The 20,615-nt window shown below is 43.4% G+C and overlaps 1 protein-coding gene across 4 annotated transcripts in view; it reads left to right on the top strand.

Annotated features, from left to right (window-relative positions):
• PAX2 (paired box 2) overlaps positions 1-20,615 on the top strand; it is an 82,787-nt gene that overhangs the window by 52,937 nt on the left and 9,235 nt on the right. For all 4 annotated transcript variants that reach the window (XM_058028613.1, XM_058028616.1, XM_058028615.1 and 1 more), the window contains exons 6-7: positions 4,659-4,834; positions 6,657-6,783. In XM_058028613.1, the coding sequence (XP_057884596.1) occupies positions 4,659-4,834; positions 6,657-6,783 (303 nt within the window). The remainder of the gene's footprint in view (positions 1-4,658; positions 4,835-6,656; positions 6,784-20,615) is intronic.

Below are 20,615 nucleotides of genomic sequence, written 5' to 3'. Positions count from 1 at the left end.
TGGCTTCCAGACCTGAGAATGTCTCTTTGTTTTGGAATTATTTAACAGGCATATTCCCTGTGTCAGATGTAGTCAAGGTTGTTCTGTTGTTCTTTGGCACAGCATTTCCTTGTTATCTGTCAGAATAGCTCTGTGACACCCATGGAGCATTTCTGTGTTTTGTGTTGAGGGTTTACTCTGAACATTCACTGTTGTGCACTCCCTTGGCTGTCCCTTGGAGGAGAGATATTTCCTGTCACATGTGCAAGGCCTGATCACACTGACAGCAATGTGTGCCTTTGTGAGGGACAGAGTGATTGAGGCCATGGTTTGCCTCTCAAGCAGTTTGTTAAGATTCTTATGATTTAAAAGAGAGGTTTTCCTTCCACTAAAAGGGAACTGGGAAAGGTGATGATGCTGATTCCTGATTGGGTACAGTTACCACAGTTACCCACGTGGCATCCTCAGACTCATCCCGCAGCTGAAGTCTTCCTTTACTCCTTTGAACAGGACCCCTTCCAATATCTGCTTTCTTGGCAAATACCTGTCCTATAAGCTGTTCTTCATCAGCTGAAGTGACTGTTGCCCAGCACAGTGCCATTCCTCCTAGGATCTGACAGACTTTCCCAAATCAGATTTTCTCCACAAGCCCTTTCTTCACTAGCACCCTCAGCCCTCTGATGGACTCCATCTCTTCTCCAAAGTCCTCTCTGGTCTTTTCTGCCACCTTTGCTCATACCCACATGGCTGTCAGCTCTTATACTTTGTATATTACACTATTTGAAGCTTCTCCTGACAGTCCAGCTTACAGAATCATACCCTTAGATGAGAATTCAACTTTGATCTAAAATCAGATATAAGTGTCTGGCCCTTGCAGTTTCAGAGAAAAAATGAAAACACATCCTCTGTAGGTTTTGACACCAGAAGACAAACACAGGGGACTTACAATCATTTGGTTTTAAAGAAAATAACATTTTCTTCAATAACAGATCTGTGACTGTGAATGTCTCAGCTTTAGCAACACAAGACATACAAACCTGTCTTTCAGGATCACCTCTGTGAAACCTCTGCTTCAAAAGTAAAATATATATGCACAATTCATATAATTGCTCTGTGAAGTTTGGGATTCATGCATTCTACCATTATTAAGCCAAATCCTTCTGCAAGGTGTTTAGACAAGATCGGCATCAAGGTACCCTGCAGGCCTCTGTCAAAGTTTCCTTGCTTTTGCAGATTTTAAAGCATAGGCTAGGGCAGAGTGGCCCATCCCCCTCCTTCATCCCTCTCCCCTCCAGGAATTTCAACCTAAACTAAAGCATTGTCTTTTGCCTTACAACTTTTGTACCCCTCTCTATCCATTTGCTTGCTTTGATCAATCTTATCTCTTATTTAACCCCAATCTTTACCCTTCTCCTTTCTTCATCCTTCTCTTTCATTTCCTGTAGACTGTACAGATGCTCTCTCATCAGCTGGTCCTGGGTTTCCCAAATACACATACACGCTTATGTGTGCACATGCACACGCACACACTCTGACATAAATAAATAAATAAATAGAAAGGTCAGTGAGCAGAGCAGCAATAACCCCTAAAACAGTACTATCAGAGGGACATGATTGATCAATTGAATTCCATAGCAGCTCAAAAATGTGGGATTAAGTAGTGTATTATACGCACAATGAGTTGAGGCATGATGTTCATTTCAAGTTCATTTCGCCAGCCCTCTGCCACCAGATCAGGCAATCAATAGGGGCAGCAGATATCATATATCACCTCTCTCCGTGCTAGGCAGAGAGCACCATAATCTCCCGCAAATTTAGAGTGACAGATTTGTCAAGATCTGAAGGGCCCCTGAATAAATGAAGGAAAAGAGACTCTTACAGCGACTCAGGAAAGCTGTGATTTCAGCTTCTTCACACAAAGGCATGGCCTGTGCACACGCGGAGACACATGTGCACAGGGCTCTGAAGGCAGACAGAATTGCAAATAGCTGTGCATTTGTGCACAAATCTGTGCAACCACTCAGGGCAACTCACTAAGGGTAAAATCTAGTTTAATGACAATCAGTGAAAGTTTTACTGTGCATCAGGCCACTCACACCAAACACCATGTGGAGTTTAAGGCTGCCATCCTTGAAAATCAGGTATAGCCAAAACCAGCAGCCACAGACAAATGCCTGGTCAGGTATGTACTGTGATGCAGAATCTAAAGAATAACAGAATAATTATCTACTGCAAAAATACCCATGTGTATTAGTGTCATGGTGTGTACAATCATACACACTGACTGACACGTGGAAAAATCCTCAAAGACAAACAGCTTCACAGGCTGCAGACAGGTTCAAGCTGATACAAAAACATTTTTTTCCTGAGTCTGGACTCAGGAGTTCTGTTCTTGTGTTGCTAGCTTTCTGCAGGGAAGACCAGAGTTCTAGTCCTCCTGAAATTCAGCACCTGCAGAAACAGCCCAGTGTCATATAAAACATGAAAACTGTACTGACCCACACAGTGTGCAGTCCACCAAGCCTAATCCTTGCTTTGTTTTCTTAGTCAAATCTGTCATGAACTCCAGATTTCAGGAAATTTATAACTTTCTCTTGGGCATATAAGCCTGGGGAGAGGAGAAAATTCCAGGGATCAGCGCCAGTAAACAGCCTTGCTCTGGCTTGGGGTGGAAAAGAAAGAGAGAAGAGGCTGCTTGAGGGAAGGCTGCTGGCAGGGACAAATCAATATGTAATATTTTCTATGGTCTTGTGAGTGGTACTGTAGTACGCTACTGTATATAATGTACTATTGATTATATCATATCGTATAATCACCTATAAACGGATATATCTCATAGCCAGAAGGCAGCAGGCTCAGTCATAACTCTGGGCCACCAGTTGGGCATTAACTGTGCCAGGAAAATACCATCCTGGCACTATCCATGAGCTAAAAGAGGAAGCAGCAGAATGGTATTGTTCTGGATGCTGCACAGTGAATGTCACTCCAGGCTCCTGGAAGCATCAAGTGTCCATGAGCACCTCATGATTGCATGGAGGAAGGAAAAGGTCTATACAGAACCCTGGACCAATTTCCTGACAGCAGATTTCTGAGATTCACTCACTGGAGGCCACCAAGAAAGGCTTAAGTATGAGGCATATTAGTGAAAAACCAGGAAGATAATTGTAGCACAAGAGGGAGAACCTGATCTTAGGTTAGTCAGGGTGATAAGGCAGGCAGACTTGTGTCTGATGAAGCACAGTAGGTAAGGATTCAGCATGGAGAGTATGGAGGGGTATCAGCATGGATGAAGGAGGGATTATTGCCAAAGTTAGGCTGAGATGTGACAGCAGAAAGATACTCAGCACAGTTGGAGGATATTATAATGAGCAGACTTGCCTTAGATGAGATGAGGGATTATGACAGAGGAAGATTCACTTCAGCTGGGACAGGAGGTTATAACAGACAGACTCACCTTGGATATGACAGATGCTAATAGCAGGAGACTTACTCTAGATAAAAAGGGGTTATAACAGAGAAAAATGCACCTCATTTGAGTTGGGGGATAACAGAGGGAAAAAACCAAACCAAACCCAGATAGGTGATCAGATGGTTTATCATAGGAAAAAAATCACTCTGGAAGGGGCAGGGCATTTATAATGGATTCACAGCAGAGGGGATGAGTGAGCTGTAAGGGATGTAGGATGGCACAACAGAAAGACAGACACCCTGGAGCATGGCAGAAGGCACTGCTGTGAGATTGGACTGTGTCAGAGGGCTGTTGTAGGGACAGAGATGCACTTCCAGGGAAGCTTCTACCAGAATCCAGCTATATTCCTAGTAAGAACAAAGTAGTACAAGGAAGGCTGAATCCCACTGAGCAGGTGGGAATTTTGTAATTCCCACCTAGGTTTTGTAATACAATAATTCATTTTGGATAAGAAGGGAGACTGGCAGAGACAAAGATTCATCTCATTTTGGAGGGAGTTTTATAACAGAAATATGAGTCATGATAAATCACAAGCTACACATAGGTGAATGGGACAGAAACCAACATATGTTGGATGGGATAGCTGCCCCGCAGGGAGAGATTTGTCTCTGGTGAAACATGGAGTCAGAAACCAGATTTCCCTGTTATCTAAGGGGAATGAAAGGATATGATCAGATGAAATTAGAACAGTGATAGCAGCTCATAGGACTGGGGAGCTACAACAGAGACTGGCTCCCCTCCAAACTGCAAGAGAGCCTTTTTCCCATTGCAGGCTCCCCCAGTCCTCTCCACTACAGCCCATCCTCAGCACTCTTGTTTCTCTGTGAACTGCCTCTCCAGTGGTCTTCTAGCGATGCTAATCGCTGTGCTTTGCTCCCATTTTATGCTCGGCAGTGGAGATTTGGCAATTTTTAACACTAAAAATCAGCAGAACCGAAACTCATCTCTGAGCTAAGCGCCATTCTCCACAGCCTCACTCATCCTGGGCAGGAGAATCCCACAGAACCCACTGGAGCAGCCTGGCCACTCCATCAGAGAGAAGGGGGCTCCTCTTGGACCCCTGCAGCCTCCTCCTCCCTCAGGAGTGGCTCAGCTACCTGGGTGGAGGCACAGAGCCTCCCTCTTTCCTGCTCTGTTCTTGTCCTGCATCCATTACCCATCCAAGCCAGGGTGGTGCTAACTCCCTGTTTTCTCTGTCTGTGCCCTGCAGATGTATCCGAGGGCTCAGTTCCCAATGGAGATTCCCAGAGCAGCGTGGACAGTTTGCGGAAGCACCTTCGTGGCGACACTTTCACCCAGCAGCAGCTGGAAGCTTTAGATCGAGTTTTTGAGCGTCCTTCTTACCCTGACGTCTTTCAAACATCAGAGCACATCAAATCTGAGCAGGTGAGGGCCTGGCCTGGTAATGGGAACCCACAGGCACTGCGAGGATGATGGCAGGGAGATTCCCCCACCAAAATCCCTCTCCTCCTCTCTGTCCCTTGTTCTCATGCTGACCTGTTATTGCACATACCTTTTACAGCCCTGTCTATTCATAACTGTTATCACTGTGCTTATACACAAGCTTTACCTCCTCTGGTAAACTTGCCATAAATGTGCACACTGTGCTCTCCCTGCATCCCCATGACCACTTTTCCCTCTGCACACAGACCTGTCTGTAGCTTGCCATGAACATGCCTACCCCCCATCTATGTTCACTGGCAGACAGCACTGCATAGAAACTCCTGCGCCCTGAGATCACACTGGTGACCAGCAAGCCACAGGGTTGGGTTTAAATGGATCATTTTCCTTCATGGCCCAAAGCTGACACTCGACTCCTATCTCCAACATAGTTTTCCACACTTCTGCAGCTCTGCCCACCTTTTCTTTACTCCCCCGCTCTCCCAGCCTTTTATCCCAAAAGCTGTTTGTCTTAATAAAATGAAAATCAAAAGTCTTTTTAAACCGCCCCAAGCCATAAACCAACAAAGGAAGAGAAGGAGAGGTTGGCTGTGGACTCCCTTCATCCCAGAGTCCCTGGGTTTATTACAATGAATAACCTTTATTTACTTTCATTAGACTATTAAGCACCAGCACAGTCATTTTTCCCCCTGAAACTCTGAGCAGGGCCCATAAAGCAAATCCAAAGCCTAATTGAGTTCATTTTAATTTCTCTCCGATCACAGCGAATTACTCTGGTGATAAATCAGGGGGCAGGCTCACCCCCAGTAGAAGGCCTAATTTGCAGCTAATTACAAAACTGATTTCTACAGGAAGATCAATACAAGAAGGAATTGGAAATGACTAGGCAGTCCTAGCCAAGCAGGGACAGGGGCGGGGAGGGGGCAGCATGCGTTGAACCTGCTGGAGGAGGGGAAGATGTGGGGAGGGGGCTGGGGAAGTGCATGGAAAAAAACAGAGGAGAAAGAGCAGAAAATCAGTTTTAATTTAACGTAATATTAATCAGAGCAACTTTTCCTGCTGTTTTGTAGCCTTCCTGGTTTCTCCAGCTCCTGCGTCTGGTCTGGAGGCTGCCACAATAAAAAGGCAATTACCAGAGGCTTTCGGACAGGACACCCTTTCAGATTCAATGGCTCTCCCCCTCCCACCCTTCTGTTAGCCATGTGGCTCCCCCCTCCCCAATTTCATACCCCAATGCACAGAGTGACAGAGGCAGGGGATGAGGCTTCTTTGTTTTTAAAAAGCTAGGACAGAGGTAACAGCGGAGGGGAGAAAGGCGACCCAGGCAGAGACCCTGGTGACAGTGCGCCAACACTGGCTGCTTCCTACAGCCCGCCTGTCCTAGTCATGTCATTATAGTCCTATGCCCCAGCTGTCCTTGTCACCAGGGCAAACACCTCCCACCTCCACTCAGCCAAGAGGAGGGGATGTGGATTTCCCTTTTCTTTTCCCATGGGCTGGCACAGACAGCCATCCCCATCCCCACAGCATCAAATGAGGACTCAGCCATACCACAGATAACAGGCCAGATCCCTCACCTCTCTTCCCCTTCACAGCATCAAGCAGGCAGGTGGGATAGTTCATCCTAGGATACCCCCTCCTCATCCCCCTCAACCTTCTTGTCACTTTATCTTCTCCATTTCCTCCTCCTCCTCCTCTTCCATCTGTGCAAGGGTTTGCATCTCTCCTCTTCCTCCTCCCCATCTGTGCACCCTTCCCTTTCTCCCATCACATCAATAGCAAGCTGTCTTTCTCCTCTCTTCCCCAGGGTAATGAGTACTCCCTCCCAGCTCTGACCCCTGGTCTCGATGAAGTCAAATCAAGTCTATCCACCTCTGCTAATCCAGACCTGGGGACAAATGTGTCAGGACCCCAGACGTACCCTGTGGTGACCGGTAAGCTGCCTGACCAAACAGCAGAACCAAGCTTTTTATTTATTTCCCTCATCACCATTAGCTTCTGCTTTTTCTGCTAATGCAAGATACCCCTCTGTGGCAAACAAGAAAAGAGACAGAAAGATTGTGGAGAACATAAGGGTTCAATAGAAGTTTGAAATTCAGAGTGTTGGCAGTTTTGAGTACACTTAGATGTGTCCAGGTGTGACTCAAAAATAGGCAAAACCAGATGTGAATCACAAACTTGTGTGCCCAGATGGGGCTTAAGGTTGGGATGTTGGTGGAGAACAAATATGTCCAAATACACACTGATTTTTTTCCTTTGTATCTAAGAACAATGGGGTCATGGCTTACCCATGATCTTCACTTGGCTTTCTTTTGGAGAAATAATAGTTTTATTCAGCCCTGGCATTTGGAAGGGGCATTTGCAAATTAAAAACTGAGATCTGATGAACTGCAACTGCTAAACTTCCTCCTCCTTAAGTCCATGAGTCTCTTAGGAAAGCTGGCAAAAATATTTGTTCACAGCCTTTCCTCATGTGTGGGTACCTTAAACTCAAGTGTGTCTGGGAGAGTAGAAACTGTGAGCAAGCACATGAATGCAGACAAATTGGGATGCAGAGAAATAGGAGCAACCCCTTTAGCAGATGCTTCACTGAAACTTCCTTTTTGCTGGTAGCACATGCAGAACCTGAGTGGCACAGTTTGGCCTGAGGCCACGGGTCACTCCCACACTGTCCTGATACTGGTGTAGGCTCCCTGTTCTGCGTGTGTCTAGAGCCGTAAGGAAATATTCTGGTGTCACAGCCCTTCTTCTCAAGGCATTGGTTGCCATTGGTGGCTGCCTCTCCTTTTCCTTTTACAGCTACCACACTTGCACATCTCCTCCTGGGTAGATAAAGTAGCTGCAAGGCTCAAGTGACTTGCCCCTGTTTGGAATATTCCCCTTTCTCGACAACTTTTGTAGCCCCTCTAGAAACCTCGTGGCAGAAGATGAGAAACAACTCATGACAAAGGTCTAAGTCCTGTTAGTAAGGGAAGAAGCTTCTTGTCCCTTGACAAAAAAGGTGTCCTCTGATGGCACAGAATCAAGAGCATTGGAGTATGTATCTCTAATTTTTTCTTGCAGAAGCCCCAGCTAATAGCTCCTGATGTCAGGGCAGCTCATGGCTGAGGCAGGCAGTCATTGCTTGTTCAGCAAACGTTGAGCAAAGGCATATTATTGTATGCAACTTTTGGCTACCAAGAACTTTGGGATCAGGCAGGATTAGTAACAGTTAACTCAAACATAGAGGACATCCAGCATGTCTGCAAAATCTCATGGAGAGTATGGGAGATGAACTATATTATTCAGGAAATGTCTGGAAAGTATGACATCCCAGACCTTTTTCATGGCTTTTACAGCTATCAGGCTTGATTCAGAATCCTTGTAGACATGCAGTTTCTTAGCCAACCCGAAAAAAATGGCTTAGCTGTGGCAAAAGTGTTCTACCTTTCTTTGTATTTGCAAAACTCAGCTGTCATTCATCTACTGTTTAGCAGATTCACATCTCTTACAGGAAATATCTTCTTGTCTTTGAGGGGCAAAGCCAGTAGGAGAGCAAGGCAAATCCCCACAGCTAAATGTAAAGGTGATGTGTCTACAATCAGTTTAAGATTCAAAGAAGCCACGAAAATAGTTCTTTTTAGTCCTTTTGCCTAAGTGAAGATGGTGCATTCTAGCTTGTCAATGTGAGAAGAGGCTTCCTGAAGGCTGGGACACTAAACAAGCCTCAGACATGACTCTCACAAGGGCACAGCATGAGGCAGATTTGGTCTCACAGAAGAGACTGTAGGCTGAGGAAAAAAATTTTCTTCATGTCCCTCCCACCCTGTGCTACCCCTACTCTGTTCCCTGCCACACTCTCAACTCAGCTTGAGAACATCCCCATCTGATCCATCTGGATCCAAGAGTGAGAAAAGTTCATTTCAGACCCAGCTTGACATTCCCAGGTGGCAACTTAGCACTAACATCTCAATCTGTATGCGACATTTCAATCAGTGCAGAGTAACAAAAGCAGAACTATTAGCACTGGGAGCTGTTCACTGGTGGTAATGATGGAGAAACTCAGAAACTGGAAATGAAGAGGGGAAGAAAAAGCCCCTCAACAACCTGAAAGGCATCAAGGGAAGAGGGGTGGAGAATTTTTCCTGTACACTTAGGCCAGGATCCAATGTTTGGATTAATGGTGCCATTACCCAAGAAAGGACTTCAGATAATGCTCATTCTTAAAATGTTTTTGCTGGCAATTAAATGGTTGCAGGTATTGATCTTCATTGATCTGATGTTCTCAATCTGCATAATCTATTAAAGATGAATGATTCATGATATGTTTGCTATGGGGCTGGGCAATGCTTTCAGGAAGGAGCAGAGATGTGAGGAACTCAGTCCTGCCTCCTGATCTACCCCAGCTAGAAAATTAAGGAAGAGGCATGCAGATTTCTTTGGTGTCACCCAGCTCCTGATTCCAGGAAGGGATATTGGAGTAATAGTGAATTTTTTTTGCTGGGTGCCTCTTTTGCTGCTATGGTATCATCCTTGAAATGCCTCACAAAATGTCCAGGGCAGTCTGTGAATTCAGGTGATACCTGACACCTGAACTCACGTTTTCACATTATGAAACAAACCTACCCATTCAGGGTACAAATTCTGTGTGGAGTCACTTCACAATGTGAGATTTAGAGCTTCAGTCTGAAGGCAAGTCTCCCCAGCTTAGTCTTCCCAAACAGAAAAACATAGTACTAGGTCTTTCCACACCATAGCTGTATGATACCAGATCGTACAGTCTTCAGAAGGTCTTCCTTTCTGAAGACTTCAGAGAAAGTCCTTCTTTCTGGCTCATGACTAACTGTCCTCAGCAAGCTCTTTCAGCTCACACCATTCTGAGACCTCACCCCTCCAAAAGGCATCAAACCCTCAACAATCTGTAGCTACCTAAAATCTTGAAATGCAGTGAGACAGTTAAGGAATGGTGTTGCTGAAGTCCCTTTATCTGTCTGGGAGCTTCTTGGAACTGAAGAGCTGGAAATGCTGCAAAACAGGCAACCACCTCTTCAACTGGCCAGAAGGCCCTCCCCAAAGCCCTGGGTATCTGTTCAAAGACACAGCTTAGCACCACAGCTGTGTACAGCCCAGCCTTGCCTAGTACTGCCAATATCAAACACTCCCTTTCAGACAATTATTCTATTAACACATCTTAGATGGCTCATTTATTACTCAAATCTCTGAAAGCAAGTAAACAAAACCATTTTTTTACTATGGAGCAAACAGGTCATCGTTATCTCTCCCTGTTAAGTATGTTCAAGGAATGTCCATGAATGAGTTGTCACTTAGTGACTTGCTGGACACTAGGCTAGGAAATCTACCCTGCTGTCCTTCATATGGAACAGACAATGCAGAAATTTTCAACTGCATTGTGAACATTCAGAGAGAGCAAAAAGTTCATGGATTTTACCTTCCTCCAGACCTCCCCTCTCTGGCATACAATCAGGGTTTTTTCAGTTTATTTTTTAATTCAGACATGAATGTATGCAAAAAAATGTTGGAATTACTGACGAAAAAGGATTCTTGCTATACCTGAAAGACATAAAGTAGTATTCAAACAGAATCTGATTTTCAGGAAAGCAGTGATGCTAATCATGGGGAAATCACAGGCTAGACAGTTGGAAAGATTTTCTGAAATGCTAAACAATCCTTCCAGAACTTTAGCCTCCCGCAGATGTTATTTCCTTAATTTCAGATTAGCAAGTGAACCAAAGAGAATTTTGTTCAGTTCAATATCTGGTCATTTAAAATGAAGAAACAAACTCAGATTTGAAAAAGCAGGAACATTTGTTTTCCTCAAAGTAAGTGAATTAGAGTTGGTAGGAAAGAATGAAATCTATTATTTTTAAAATATGGTTCTTAAACCAATCCAAATTCCTCCTTATAGCTATCCTTCCCTCCAGTTAATAAATAATTTTTTAATGCAAAACCTGCTTAGAAAAGCTTGCTTTTTCTGTTCTAATGTATTTAGGAAGTCAGGGAACTTATGGTCATTTTATTTAATTAGCATGAATAATTACAAATACTGTTTTTAATTTAATTCTAATTTCTATCCAAATATAACTTGACACAGATAACAAGTAAAAAGTTAATTATCTAATAAAATAATAATATGGACTCATCGTTCACTATTTTGCCATGTAATAATATGTGAAGACAAATTATATTAAACAACATAATTGCTTAAATAAATGTGCACATGATGTAGTTCATCTACTTAGCAAAAACTGAAATAACTATGTTTAGGGTGAATTTTGTATTTGTCAAAATATTTGTTACCTCCCATAAAATTCAAGCTTGTAGCGAACAGCCTCACAGTGGAAATGTAAAACAAGTTGATCCAATTTGCTGTTTTAAATAATGACTAAAATTGACCATTACATTCAGTGGCACTTATAACATTACAGTGAGAGGGGAAGTATTTTCTTCTCCTTTTCTTTGTTTGTACTGGTGAAAAATTCCTGCCTTACTCCAGTCCACTTTAGCCTCTGATACCAGCAAGCAATGGTCCTGGTCAGGGCTTGACTTGTCTGACTTAAATAACCTGCACAGCAAACTGCTGGGGGGCCCAGGCTGGCTTTGGTGACGGCAGATCCCAGATGCTGACCCCACCCAGCAGCTCAGCAGCCCGGCTGCAGTCAGCTCTGGGTGCTCCAATGCCCTGAAAATTGAATTTGATTATCAATCATACATCTACTACAAGGTTGTTACTACCCTGCCTCACTAAAATGAAGGTAGTACTTTCTGTGAGCAAGACTCTCAAATTGAAGATGAGGAACTGGCCAAAGCAGAAGTCCACAGGACCTCCAAGTTTAATCAGCCATTTCCCTTCTTTAAGAAGAGATAGCATCTTCTTATCTAGTCAAGGAATTTGTAAAAGCAAAAGGTGTTACTATTCTTCTCTGGGACCAAATGGCTGAGAGTGATAGATGGTCAGATGAATGATCCCTGAAACAGACAGGAACAGGGGTGAAGGGGAAGGAATCACATAAACTATTTATATGCATTCAGTGGAATTTTCACTGACAGTAACTTTATGATGTTGAAAAAAGCAGCTGGTGGGCTTTAAAGGCATATTCAACTGAAGAACACAGAAATGGATGGGCCTAAAAGAAATAATATCTTTGCTCTCCTTAAATTAGCATTTAAGTGGACAATAGCAGTGAGTGAAAATAATGTCATATAATGACAATAGCAGTGATTTGGCATTCCCAGTCCAATTTTCTTCAGCAAGAGGCAGCATTGCAGGCTGCCACACTCTATGCTGCTGGACAAAAGGGAACTTTTTAGAGAAAATAATTGTATTATATTGTCTTCCCAGCAATTTAAGTTTTGTCTTTTCTTCTCAAGTTAAATGAAGGATCCAATGAGTACGACTTTGATAAAAATTCTTGCGATGTATACATTTGCCCAGTGTAGCAAGACTGTGCTTTATACCTGAGTTAAGAAGACATTAATAACTTTTGGTGTCAGTCAACTGTACTGGATTCAATCAGGCTCACTTTTTGTACAACCAAAATTGTCCACTGCAGTCTTTCAGAGAAATTGAAAGCTTAGAGTAATCTTTGTTCCATTCTTTTAAGTTTACCACTGCTGTGGGCTACCCAAGAAGATCTATCCTATCTTGTGATCAGTAAAATACCATTATGATGGAACCTTGGAGTTACCTATAATGAGGACTGCACGAAAAACTAACAGGTTTTGCATTGCCCAGTATATATTTCAAAAGCATTTTGTTTAAGAGGCAACACTCAAGTCACGAAACAGCAAGGAATAAGCACATGCTACATTTCAAGACAGGTAGAAATTGCCAGATCCAATGGACTGGGACTCAAGAAAGGCAACAATATAAACTCCACTGAACTTCTCCATTTGTCAAGTCCACAAGTTGCATGCATATCTTTCTCCCCTCCACCCAGGACTTCAAAGCATATCTTTCCTCTTCAGTTCCATCTTTAAACAAATGTACTGAGAGCCACATGAAATAGGCTCCAGTAGAGTTCCCAAGTGATTAGGATTCAAGTAGCTTCAAAGAGTAAGTCCAGATCACAGGTCTACTGGAAGCTCCATGTTTTACTCTATATGAAGGGTATACAATTTTCTCTTCAAAGTAATATACACAGTTAGCATGTCAGTTTACTTGGAAAGCAGCAGTTGATCAGATCAGACTAGACATAAAATCTAGATTTATAATATTCAGTTAAATGAAAAAATACAGAAAATACATTACAAAATTTGATGTGGGATGTGATGTCACAACAGCGTTGACTCTTAGGGGAAAGCAGCCCAAGGTTGTTAAGAACATGGGTGAATGTGTGCACAAACAGAAAAAATCTGAACACACAAGGCACACTCTCCAGTCAGTAGGAAGACAAGAAAGGTATAACGAGAAGCAGGTTAATCATAGGACACCTACAAGTTCTTCTAGCAAGGGTCTGTTATGATCAGAGAAGAGAAAAAACACAGGATGGTATTTATTTTATGTCCAGCTTGAAAAATGCTCTCGCAACAGAAAACCTAGGAAACTAAGAATAGGAAAAGTGGTTATTCTGATATGACAGTAAGCAAAAGGAACAGTATGCTGTGTGAGTCCTGTCTGGTCTTTTGTATGGCTTTTGGAATTTGAGGCAAGATCACCACAAGGGAGAAAGTGATGTAACTCCACTGCCTATAGTGTAAACTCACCAGTCTATGAGTTCTGAGGACCCAGTCCCATTCTATTTACCACAATGAAACTCTTCTAAGGAATAGAGAGCACAAATACAGAAAAAGACATTTCAGAGGTGGGTACAAGGATAGAATTCAAAACACCTGAGATAAGATTCAGCTTTGGCACAGGGCCCCTACACAAACTTGAGTATTCTTCTCTGGGCTCAGTTCCTCACAGATAAAAGAGTGATCCCTAAGCAATGCTGTAAGGATATGTGTTGTGAAGGGTGGGGCACTGGGGTCATACAAATATTTGGTAGAGACCTCAGGAAAAGACAAAGAACAGGAGACATTGTCAAGATAGTAAGCAGGGTTGAGTGGGTGTGTGAGAGCCATCCCTCACGCATGGATGTGCCATCTTGGTATTCTTTGTGTACTATAAAGAAAAGGAGCACTGGATGCAGATAGCTTATCCTCCAGGAAAATATCAATGAAAAACAAGCAGCTCATGTAGTCCTGCAACCAACCCCCACCCCACTTCCCTTGCCTTCAGCAGGAGAGAACACGATAAAAGCTGAGATGAGTCTCCATAGGAACCCAAAGCTGTGAATCTTCCTCTCACTCTGTCTGGCCAAAATCCCTTCATTCACAGTAGGAATTTAGGCTAGAGATCACCAGTTCTTGCTCTCCGCCAAAATAACAGAAGAGAGGGCTAGAATGGAATAAAAACAACCATAACTCAGAAAATACAGTCAGAAAGAGAGGAGTAGGTGATTCACAAAATGTTGTCCTCTGCTATGTTTCCAGCTATATCCCCACTCTGATGACTTTCAAGTTTCCCCCACCACGACAGTGGGTGATATTTTTTTTGCCACCTATAAACAAGGATATTGCCTTTTAGAAGAATAAAGGAGATTGGGGCAGGAATATATTTCTGCTGATTTGGAAAGGGGTTGCTCATTCCCCTCCACTCTCCTCCCATTTGATTTCAGGTTGGTATTCCAGCCCTAGGAGAAAGATATACCTTGGGATTCACTGAAGGAGCCTTCCTAAGAAACATTCCCAGCAAAACACAGACAAGCCAAAATTGCACTCCTCTACAGCTTGCTGGCAGTAGTGGGACTTAGGATAGGCAGAGGCAAGTTCTCCACCACAAATATGAAAGAATTAGAGAATGGAGAAAATCAAAATTGAAAACATAAAAGATGCAGCTGAAGTTTGAGGTGGTTAAAATGAAAAATGAGACTGTGCCATTCACAGGCGGATAGATAGATCAATCAATTGATTTCATATACAGTGACATGCTTTGGAGCTATAATTCACTACTGGGGCAATTATTCCAGCATAGCAGTGGCAGGAGTTATACCAGAGACAGAATTCAGGTGCTTTTAGTCAGTGGAGAGTTGGACAACAAAGGAGTAAAAAATGGTAAATGCCATCCATCAGTAAAGATACATGTGATATAAATTATGTCTGTGCAGTTCCAGAGTGTAGAGGGAAAGATAGACAGATAAATAGACACATATAAGTCAGAGTTTTGGTTGTGCAATCATTCGCTGTCTGACCTTATCCTTGCCTCCTTTCCACTATTAGAGAGAAGAGTGTTTAGCATTATTGTGTTCAAGTCTCTTTGCCATGTTACTGTTGACTTCTTTATCCCCCCACACACTAAGTGGCGATGGCTCTGGAAGGTGCGAGGAATTTTTCTTCATAAGCCTTGATGTGTTCAAGAGAGGGCTGGGCTCATCTCCGCTGTGACTCTGACAGGGGTTTTAATAGCCTCACAACATTGGGACAAATAGCTCCTGGTCCCTTAACCCTTCCCAGCTTTGCAAGGCAAGGCCTAGCACTGTTATTCCCATTGCAAGGGCTTTACACAGTCTTTCAGGCTGAAATCCTCTCTGTGGTGGCTGGGCAGAGCGGAAATCCAGGGGCTGGATCAGATTGGCCTAATGCTACAGCAGCTTAAGCGGTCTGTTTTACCAGAGATTATGGTTTCACTTACACAGAGCGCCTGAAAAATGCTGCGGTTTAGGAAGGATTATAGCTGAAAATTCCATGCTTTAACAGAGAAATAAAGCAGGGGAGGGACTAGGAAACCCAACGTGCCTGGGGGCTGTGCAAACAGGATTAACCCCTGCCCATAGCACCTCTTGCTTCTGCCCACCCACGCTTCCATGTCCACCTTATTCTCTGCCCTTTCCTCCTCAGCAGTTCCCCACACCTGCTGTCTCTTGTATAATAAAAAGAGTTGAAATAAGAGTGTGGAAAATGCCCAGGACTGAAGTGTCCCCAGTTTATTTACGTATCACTGTCAAATGACTTCCTTGAAAAATATCCCTTTACTCGCAGCCTGTGAAAGCCCAGGGAACTTCTGGGCCTCTGCCTGCAGATAGGTCTAGTCATCCAAATTATCTTGTATCAACATTATTTGGATAAAGGCTTCAAGCATTCCCAGAATGCTGGTGGTGACTCTGCCTCTTTGGTCTGAAAGTAAATCTGTGCATTCTTTGCCTTGCAGAGGACAGAGGATGCTGGAGAAAAATAGCTGAGGGGGGTTCTTGATCTACAGAGACTGGCTCTGGCACATGAAGGCTCACTAGTGGGACAAGTAGGACAATGTATGGTTGTAAGGCAGAAGCTGGGTGCTGATGGGCTGCCTATTCTGGGGACTTTGATTAACTGAAACAAAATCCAGATACTCCAAGTTCCATTCCCCATACCCTCCACAAAAGGTCCTTGGCAAACAGAGCTTTGTACCAAAAAGGGAAAAGAAATTATGATGCTCACTTAGCGTACCAGTGACTTCACTTAGTAAACCAAGTGAGGATGAAGTGTATCCCTTTTGGCCAGGACTGATCCTTCCCAACTAATTGAAACATGAGCGTATGTCTTTGCTGCAAAGAAATCTTGGTGATGGAGAGACCTTTGCTGGCCACCCATGTTAGAAGTACTTGGAGTAAAACACAGATGGCAAACTATCATTTTTGCCAGGAAGCAAATCTTTAGGAAACAAATATCTCAGGGTAAACAGCATTCACAGAGAGAAATTGCCCAGCCCTTTATTGTCTAGGTGAGCACTACAGCCTCACAACAAGGTGCCTAAAGTTAATTAAGCCAGTTCTACATTAATGAAGTCAGATTTATGTCCTAATTACATGTCACATTTCTATTTCTCTGTATAAATCAAAACCACCAGAACTAACTTATTTCATAGGCCATTGGCAATAGTTGCCATCACAGCAGAGAGATGGCTTTCATTTATTAGCTTGAATTTGATGACCTGAGGATGGATGGTTTGGTAGATAATTTGGATTGGATCTGATTCACATCATCCATGCTTTGCTTTCAGGTGTCCAAATACAGGACTCTATTACTGCTGACCCAACAGCAGTGGGTGTTCTGGAGTACCCATGCTTTAGGTCACAGAGTTCTTCAATTCCCAAACATGCTACTTGGCAGCCAAGTTAGGAACAGTGACAAAGCTCAATCGATCAGAAATGGAGGCCCAATGCAAACAACAATGAAAATTAGATCTTTTACAAGTCCCCTACATTTCCTCTCCTCCATTATGTCTCTCTGTCAAGGTACCTATCTGGCAAAACTACACTCTGGGAACAATCAGAGTCAGTCTTGACTGTTTTTATGGTTAACTCTCCAAAATGTGCCACTGTGAACAAGATCAATTGATTGATCCATCTGTCCATCCACCTATTAATTGCACAGTCCCACTTGTATTTTAACCTCAAACTCCAGCTATACCATTTTTGTCAAGCTTTTATGAAATTTGGGTAGAGAAGCTTTGGCCATTACACCCAGCAATCCGTTTAATAGATGCTTATAGCAAGGCTACTCTCCTGAGGAAGGTTACCTTGGGTTTGAAGAGAAAAAGTGGTGCAATTCCTTGGGCCCAAACTGTGTAAGCGTAGCATCTTCATATGCCTTTGGCCAGCAAAAAAAAAGCAGCAGGAAAGGGAGCACAAAAGCTTCAGAGCATTCTTCTTCCCAATCCTATGCTTGTTCCTGTCCTCCCTCTCCTGCATGTTCCCTCCCTCACCTCCTTCTCTTCTTGCCTCCCATTCCTCCCCTCTGCCACTGCACTCCATTCCCCTCATCTCCTGCTGCTCTGCAGAGGCATTCCTGCAGTCTGAGCCTAGCCCCCAGGCATATTTACTGCTGTTGTCTCAGCACTGGCTCCTCTGCTCTACTCCTAGCCTTTTTATTTTTATTTTTGTTTTAAAATTAATTTCCCTGTAGATTTTAACCACTCCATTTTCATTTACCCATTTTGTTCTTCCTCTCCTCCCTTCCCCACCCTCCTCTTCCTTCCCCTGTTCCCTTTGTCTGTCTGTGTCCATCCCTTACCCTACCACAGAAAACCTCTCCTCTCCCCTCAGTATAAAGCAAGAGCCTCATGGAGCCTCTCTCACCCCTTTCACCCCCACCACGCCGGTCGGCTCTGGGCAGGCTGATCTTCAGCCCTTCCACATGGCCCTTTCAGACGATGCGTCCACGCCTTGCTACAGTGCCTTCCTTCATCATGGTGCCCACTTTGGGCAGTCCAGCAGCCAGCCTCTGATAGCAGGTAACCGGCCTTGGCCACAAACTGAGCGGGGATGCTGTAGGCAAGGGGTTCAGTTTCGTCTGATGGGGAGACAAGTAAATGCTGCAAGCTCTTTGAGTGCAAGTGGGAACCAGAGCAACCATGTTCCAGGTCTGCATCTGCAGTGTATGTTCTCAGCTCCATGAAAAATCAAAAAGTTTTCATGGCTGTCCTTCTTTTTAAAATAAAATGGGAAAAGAAGCTGTAACTACCTAGAAGTGACTGGGTGTCCCAATTGGATTGGGTTTGGGACTTAGCATAGAAACATTCATACAGCAAAATCCTGTGTTGACTCAATAGCCATGAGTAGGCATGTACTGCAGGCACAATACTGTGTGCTAGACTGAGGCAGATGACAGCAGCGTGAAGATTCCAGCCAGCTCTAGGCCTGCCTGGGTTGTTCAGCATGGGTTGCAGATACTAAGTCAAATAGACACGAGCAGCTGGTGAGCACTGCCATAGCTATGCTGTGAGCAGTGTTTGAGTCACCTGATTTGGGAGTGTCAATGTGAGCTGCCACCTTCATACAGCAGATCAAGCAGTTAAGAAACCCAGCATCATGTCTGAATGTCAAGAGCAGGAAGGATGTGTGAAAGACTGCGTTTTCCAGCCAAAGGAATACAGAGCTGAGGTAGCCTTTAAGGGAAGAGCAGGTAGCCCTTAAGAGAAGAGCAGAAGTGAAGAAATAGGTTGCAAAAGATGGCAGTGTTTATGAGCAGCAGGCAGGAGGGAAAGATGAGGAGGAAGGTCAAGTTTCAGGTAGGTACTAAGGGAAACTCCTGAGCAAGGTGACAGAAGCAACATTGCTGCAGAATCTCAGGGGTGACTTGGGTGAAATAGTGGGTATTGTCTTGGGTGACCACTGACTATTTTTCAAACAATGTAATCTGGGCTTTTTCAGGAAAGATAAGACTTAGTGCAGACCACACTAATACTCAAGAAACATATCTTCTTCCTAACACTCAAGAAACGTGTTTCTTACTTCTGCCTTCTTCGTATTCCTATACTATTTTTCTCTTTTGACTTAATATCCTTCCTTTGTCTTGTCATGTGAGATTTCCATTTCTAAACCTCCATGTAGGAAAACAGCAAGTAAGAAGGCTTGTGTTCATAAGACCATCTTGGTCCTACCTTACTGCAGCCAGTAAGAGCCTCTGAGTTCTGGGCACTTCCTAAGGCAAGAAATGGCTCCAAAGCAGAGATCTATCTGGGGATACTGTTATATATGACCATCTTCTAGCCTAGAAAGCTCTGTGTTTCTTGAGAGGCACATGCCTTAAGACTCTTAGAGGGAATTAGACTTGGAACAAAAATGTTCAAAAGCGCAATGTCACAGTGATTCAAGTGCTGTTCCTCACTCAGAAAGTTCTTGCAGGAAGAAGAATGGCTGCAGTTGGAAGCATGTTATGAGCTAGCTTTGCCATAGCCCTGCAGTACAAGAATTTAATAATCCTCTACCTGTTTGTAATGAGAGAAGGTTATGGAAGGGGCCTGTTTGTATGTAACAGCATTTGAAGAGTTTCTCTGTGGGAGTCTTACTGATGTTACTGATAAAGTACTTGTTTGTTATCTTCTTTTTCAAGACTGGGATTCTGACAAACGATCACTTCCCAACAAATTTTCCATGCTCAGTTTTGAACATCAACCTCTGTGTGCTCATGTCTGAATAAAAACACAGGGCATATGTGCACACATCAAGTAGCAGAGTAAGTGTATATGTGATCCCACCTGAATGAAAGTGTCAAAATGAATTAATTTTGCCTGCAGCTAGATAATGTTATCTATAACTTTTCAGTGACACTGTTTTCTCACTCATCACTTGTTATTTCTCAAGTTAGTCAATAAATGAAACTAAAAGCACAAGATTTTTAAGCATAAAAGTTTCTTGCCTTAAACCAAAGTGAGAAAAATATGACTACATCTACTAGGTGTTATTCATACAGTTTAACATACAGCAACAAGTCACTAAAGGAATGATGGCGATAAAAGAGTAAAAGAGTGCAGAATATTAATCCCTGATACATTATGTATTTATTTTTATCAGTATTGGGGAGTGGCTGGAAAATGGCTTAGCGGTTGTCTAAGAGGACATAAACTATGTCCTTCAGCCATTGATAGGGAACCTCTTCTGGAAGAAAGAATGAACTTGCATTTCTGTTTTCTTGAGTAAATCACCTCAGTAATCCTTACTCAAAACTGTGAAAGCAATGGCACTGGTTTAGCCTACCTCATCCCAGAGAAACTTCCTCCCTTCAGGTTAATGTTCCATGCTTATTAGTTTTTGCTTTGCCTTGTAACTGTTAATTATTTCTGATTCCCCAGCCAAGGTTCATGCTTGTTCCAGGGCCTGCTTTTATCAGTTATCATTCTGCCGGTAGTAGAGCTAACCAAACACTTCTTCTTTCATTGGCATATCCCAGCATGGTTCCTGTGACTGCAGTGGTGTTAATGGGCTTTACTTAGCCTGTCACTCCTAAAGGTGAATCAGACTCTTGC

Source organism: Melospiza georgiana, chromosome 8 (assembly GCF_028018845.1).
Source record: "Melospiza georgiana isolate bMelGeo1 chromosome 8, bMelGeo1.pri, whole genome shotgun sequence".
In the NCBI taxonomy this organism is placed as follows: domain Eukaryota; kingdom Metazoa; phylum Chordata; class Aves; order Passeriformes; family Passerellidae; genus Melospiza; species Melospiza georgiana.
This window is presented reverse-complemented; position numbering and strand designations above follow the sequence as displayed.